This window comes from Littorina saxatilis, linkage group LG2, assembly GCF_037325665.1.
Source record: "Littorina saxatilis isolate snail1 linkage group LG2, US_GU_Lsax_2.0, whole genome shotgun sequence".
NCBI lineage: Eukaryota > Metazoa > Mollusca > Gastropoda > Littorinimorpha > Littorinidae > Littorina > Littorina saxatilis.
This window is the reverse complement of record NC_090246.1, coordinates 54,859,296-54,864,471: the sequence shown is the minus strand read 5'-3', so window position 1 is coordinate 54,864,471 and position 5,176 is coordinate 54,859,296. Positions and strand designations below refer to the sequence as shown.

General features: G+C 41.7%; 1 protein-coding gene across 1 annotated transcript in view; it reads left to right on the top strand.

The window, feature by feature from the left end:
- Positions 1–4,645, top strand: part of LOC138959283 (B9 domain-containing protein 1-like) — a 17,163-nt gene extending 12,518 nt beyond the window's left edge. Inside the window, exon 6 of the mRNA XM_070330687.1 lies at positions 1,971–4,645. Coding sequence (XP_070186788.1) covers positions 1,971–2,128 — 158 coding nt within the window. The 3' untranslated portion in view covers positions 2,129–4,645. The remainder of the gene's footprint in view (positions 1–1,970) is intronic.
- The last annotated feature ends 531 nt before the right edge of the window (positions 4,646–5,176 follow it).

Sequence of the window (5,176 nt, the reverse complement as noted above, 5' to 3'; positions counted from 1 at the left end):
GAGAGAGAGAGAGAGAGAGTATGTGAGTGTGTGTGCTTGTTATCACGGCTCATTTGTGCGGTTGCCTGTCTCGTGGAGATGGTGTCATTGCCACCTTGTCCGCCAGGGACCTCCGGCAAACCGAACTGTTTGCTTTGCCCTTGTCTGCTGGGAGTTTACTTGGCTCAGATGACGACACTGCTTTAGCCACTACCTCCCTGTCTTTCTGCGTGTATCTGCCTCTGTCTGTATTCCTTTCTCTTGATATACACGGTCAGTATCTCACTCCCTCTTTCATAAACTATAGGTACATCACATCGGAAGCAAAGGTTCTTTTCCCCAGTGTTTGGAGAGATTTAAAGGTCTGTAAGCTTGGTACTATGTTTAGCGCGTTTAGTATCAGATAGACAGGCCCGCTTTTGTATGTATACTTGGTTTGTGAAATCTTATAATACAAGAAACGTGGAAGGCAGATCAGTAAGATTAGCCGCTGACACTAGTTATGCCTCTTGAGCTCAATCAGCATGCTAAATTTGGGCTATTCACGCAGTCCTTGTGCACATGTTTTTGTGTGTGTTCGATTTCAAATTGATAAATGCAACCCTTTTTGAGTCACTTGAGAAAATGTGACTCTATGTAATCGGTCAGTGTTAGTCTGTCCGGCCGGCCGTCCGGCCGGCCGGCCGTCCGGCCGTCCGTAGACACCACCTTAACGTTGGACTTTTCTCGGAAACTATCAAAGCGATCGGGCTCATATTTTGTTTAGTCGTGACCTCCAATGACCTCTACACTTTAACGATGGTTTCGTTGACCTTTGACCTTTTTCAAGGTCACAGGTCAGCGTCAAAGGAAAAATTAGACATTTTATATCTTTGACAAAGTTCATCGGATGTGATTGAAACTTTGTAGGATTATTCTTTACATCAAAGTATTTACATCTGTAGCCTTTTACGAACGTTATCAGAAAAACAAGGGAGATAACTAGCCTTTTCTGTTCGGCAACACACAACTTAACGTTGGGCTTTTCTCGGAAACTATAAAAGTGACCGGGCTCAAATTTTATGTGAACGTGACTCCCAGTGACCTCTACACTTTGACGTCTGCTTTGGTGACCTTTGACCTTTTTCAAGGTCACAGGTATGTCTTGAAGGAAAAAAATTGAAATATCATATCTCTGAAACTATTCATCGGATTTGATTCAAACTTTATAGGATTATTCTTTACATCAAATTATTTACATCTGTATTGTGTTGTGAATAGCAATTTCTTCCTGTCCATCTGATGCCTCATATAATATTCAGAACTGCGAAAGTGACTCGATCGAGCGTTTGCTCTTCTTGTTTCCAGGTTCTTTGCAGTACGGATTTTCTGCTTGAAATGAGAAATGATTAGGCCTCCAGAATGTACAGCATAAGAAACACAGTAATGCTGTGATGAGGTTGTCACGTAGACCAAGGCTACGCGTATTGGGTCCATATCAGTTTTGAACACGTTTGTTTCGTTTAATTATTTGGTACAAAGTCTTATGTCTGTTTAAAACTGAGATGGATACAAGTCTCATTTTATTCAGTGGTCAATCGGTCCAGTCAAATAAGATGAATGGATCCAGTGACCTGGGAAACCTTCAACCCTTGGATCCTTCGTCCCCCAGATCCGTCAAGCTGACTCCATTTTTAGCATTATCAAAAAAACAAGAAAGGTATGTTGCTGGAACGTTTAATTATGGTAAAAACCACACTACGTTCTAAAATAATTAAATTTAAAAAAACATGTTCCAAACATACCTTTCTTGTTTTGTTGTTTATGCTTAAAAGGGAGTCAGCTTGATGAATCCGGGGGACGAAGGATCCAAGGTTTGAAGGTTTCCCAGGTCACTGGATCCATTCCATTTAATTTGACTGGACCTATTAATCGCTGAGTATTGGTACGTTGGCAGCCTATTTGTTTCTGGATTTCATTTTCAGCATACTCTTCTCATGTGTGTGTTTCAGTGACGAGGGTGAAGTCCCAGGGGTTCCTGACCATCTCCTTCAACGTGCTGATGAAGGACATGAAGAAGCTGGGCTACGACATCCAGCCCTCAGACGTCCTCAACCCCATCATGCCCGAGAACGTTGGCATGGCAACCACGGGAATGTCCGAAGCGTGACGAAGAGAGGGCGGTGCTTGAAAGAGACATTGCAGGATGATTTATAGTCTTGAGGTAGATTGGTTCACCCGCTGTAAGTTTTTGGCGAGTGTTGACCTAGGGACAGCTGGTGGTGGAGACCTTGGTTGTACTGATACAAGGGGCAGATCTGAAGCGGCGTCTTGATCAGAGTTGCCAGTCGTCTTGCAGATCACTTGGCTGTGTCTACCCCAGGGCTGAGGTGCACGAGAAAGTTACCAACCGGTCTGGAACCAGCCGCGGTGTTGGATTGGTTGAAATTGAGATTTGTTGTGATTTCAACGAATCAGACCCTGCAGTTTGTTCTCTCTCGTTTGGGTGGCACCCACTTTCGGTTCGTGCCCCTCGGCCCTGGATACTGACTTTAAATTACGTGCCAGTGTGCTTTTCAGCCAAATTGGATCAATACATTCCGGTCATACACCTCACGTTTGGGATCTCTTTTATTAAGACAACGCTGTATAGGATTCAACAATGAGAGACTTTACTGTGGATTATCAAGAGGCAGCAAACTGAACGGTATTTGTACCACCACATCTTTATTGAGACCATTCGCACGTGTTGTGGTTTTGCTTTACAAGTACGTTTTTATCGTTGGTACATTTCTTGTGATTAGTGTATCACAGCGCGAAAGTCAATTTTAAGTAAATTATCTGTGACATGTGGAGTGTTTTTCTTGGGCAATGTTAGGAGGGGAGAGGGAAAGGAGTACGAGATGGCAATATATAGCTATTCTGATGGGCACGTGGGGGAATTCGGGGGCTGTGAGTGTGATTGGATGGTCTCTTCCGATCATCAAAGCATAATGCTACGGAAGTCGGCCATTTTTCTTTTCTTTATTTGGTGTTTAACGTCGTTTTCAACCACGAAGGTTATATCGCGACGGGGTCGGCCATTTTTGCCAATATCCAAAAGCATATTGACAATAACAAAGACGCATGGTTCCGGTTTACCCATCTGTACCACACGATGTTTCAATCGACAACAGCACACACTGACAACTTGAAATTCTTCTCGGGAATGTTTTTCAGCTTTACAAATGTCGATAGCATACCCTTTTCTGCTAACTTCCTGATGAAACAGGACTAAACCAATTATTTTCTGTCCCTAAACACCACAAAATGCCCAAAGTCGAAAGATGTAGTACAAACAGGGGAGTAAAACGGAACAGCCGTTTTTGTGTGCCTGTGTGAGCTAACTTGCCGACTGACACAAACTTTCGCATTCGCTTTTCTTATCTCGTAACTCCACCCTAAATACCCCAATTCCCCTCTGAAGTATTGATGTTCAACCCATGGCACTAACATGACATGTAGTCGTTTATACCTGAGGTTGAAAAATTCGCTTCATGACGAGACAAGTATAAATGCCATTCACCAAACTGAAAACTTCGCTGCCGTCTGTTCGCGTTGTACGGATTAGCTGTTCTCTTCTCCTCCCCTTGTTGCATCCCAGTTCTTCAGTTGTTTCTAGTTTTCCGTTGATGTTGTGTTTTGGTCTTCTTCATAAGTAGTCTTGTTCAAAATTAAAAAAACTCAAACTTCTTTTTGTTGTATACGAATGAACTAATAAAAAGCTGTTTAACAGCTGTGTTGTCAAATCGAGTTTTTTCCAAAGGCAGTGTGGCGCCTGCGCAAAACTAATGCGCATAAGAAACGGCGTCTGCTATCAAAACCTGAGATCAACGCATCAACACAAAAACTGTCATTTTGTAAGTTTGGAACAACAAATCAAGGTCAGAACAGCTATATAATCGCTTTTGTATTTTCAGCGTAGCAATAGGGTCCGATATTTAGACTCGAACAAGTATAATGCGACTCGTCTTCGACTCGTCGGCATTATACTTGTCTCGTCTAAATATCGGACCCTATTGCTACGCTGAAAACACAATAGCTGTTAATCGTGATCATAACGACACCAAACAGTTTTGGTGGGACTTTTCACAGAGGTCTAGTTTTGATCCAAATATTTATCTGAAAATTTGAAAGACACAGTAGCGGTCCATCTTTGGAAGAACAACTTGGCTTTCCTACACCTTCAGAAGGTATCACACGCAACATGATCGCTGTAGGTTGTGCTGCCATGATAAATTATTGGGGGGAAAATGTGAATCGCATAGTGATACAGATTAATATATTTTGTAACAGGTTTTGTGCGGACAGGGTGTTTTATTTTGTTCATGTCTACTTTGTGGTCTTAAAAGTGCGTATGTCTGTAACAGTAACTGAAACTGTTATGCATAAATTGATGTACATGCTACTGAATGGAATTGGTGTGTTGTGCATACCGTTATTTTTACATTTAAATATTTTACAATGTATTGCAGATAATTCGTCCTTTGAGGTGCAGTTGTGACCGTCCGTTTGTGCGTTCTATGAACTTTTATGCTTATTGATGACCATACTAATAACTGAAAATGATGTATACTTTGACTCGTAGTTAAATGTGCCTTTCTTGATAAATTGCAAGGGGCTAATAAAATATGTACCTTATTTCAAAGCCTCCTGTTTTCTGCTTATGCAATGTATGTCAGATATCGAGTGATCTGCATATTTCTGGTAGTAACCGGGAAAACTCCAAAAATATAAGAGATGAAATCGGCAACCGGTTATACGTACCGGTTAATGTTTTGTTTGAGAGAAACGACAACATCACTTTGTTTAAGAGTTAGTTCGATTGGTTGTAGTTAGAGAATGGCAGGTATCTGTAAAAGGCAGAATTTGAACTTGCACAGAAATTCCAGTTTGGAAAATGGCGTTTGTGTGTGTGTGTGTGTTTGTTTGTTTGTGCGTGCATGCTCGCGTACGTGTGTGTGTGTGTGTGTGTGTGACACCCGATTGTGGGAAAAGGAAATGCACTCTTTCTATTTGCTGAAGGGTGATCGATCACTTTGACCTATTTCACTCTTGCTCTACTTTTCCTTGCATCGTCTCTTGTTTTCTTCCTCTTTGGTTTCCCTCGTGGTTTTATATGACTTTTATTTGTCGTCCATTTTACAGTTTGTCCAGTTTTTCCCCTTTACTTCCTGCT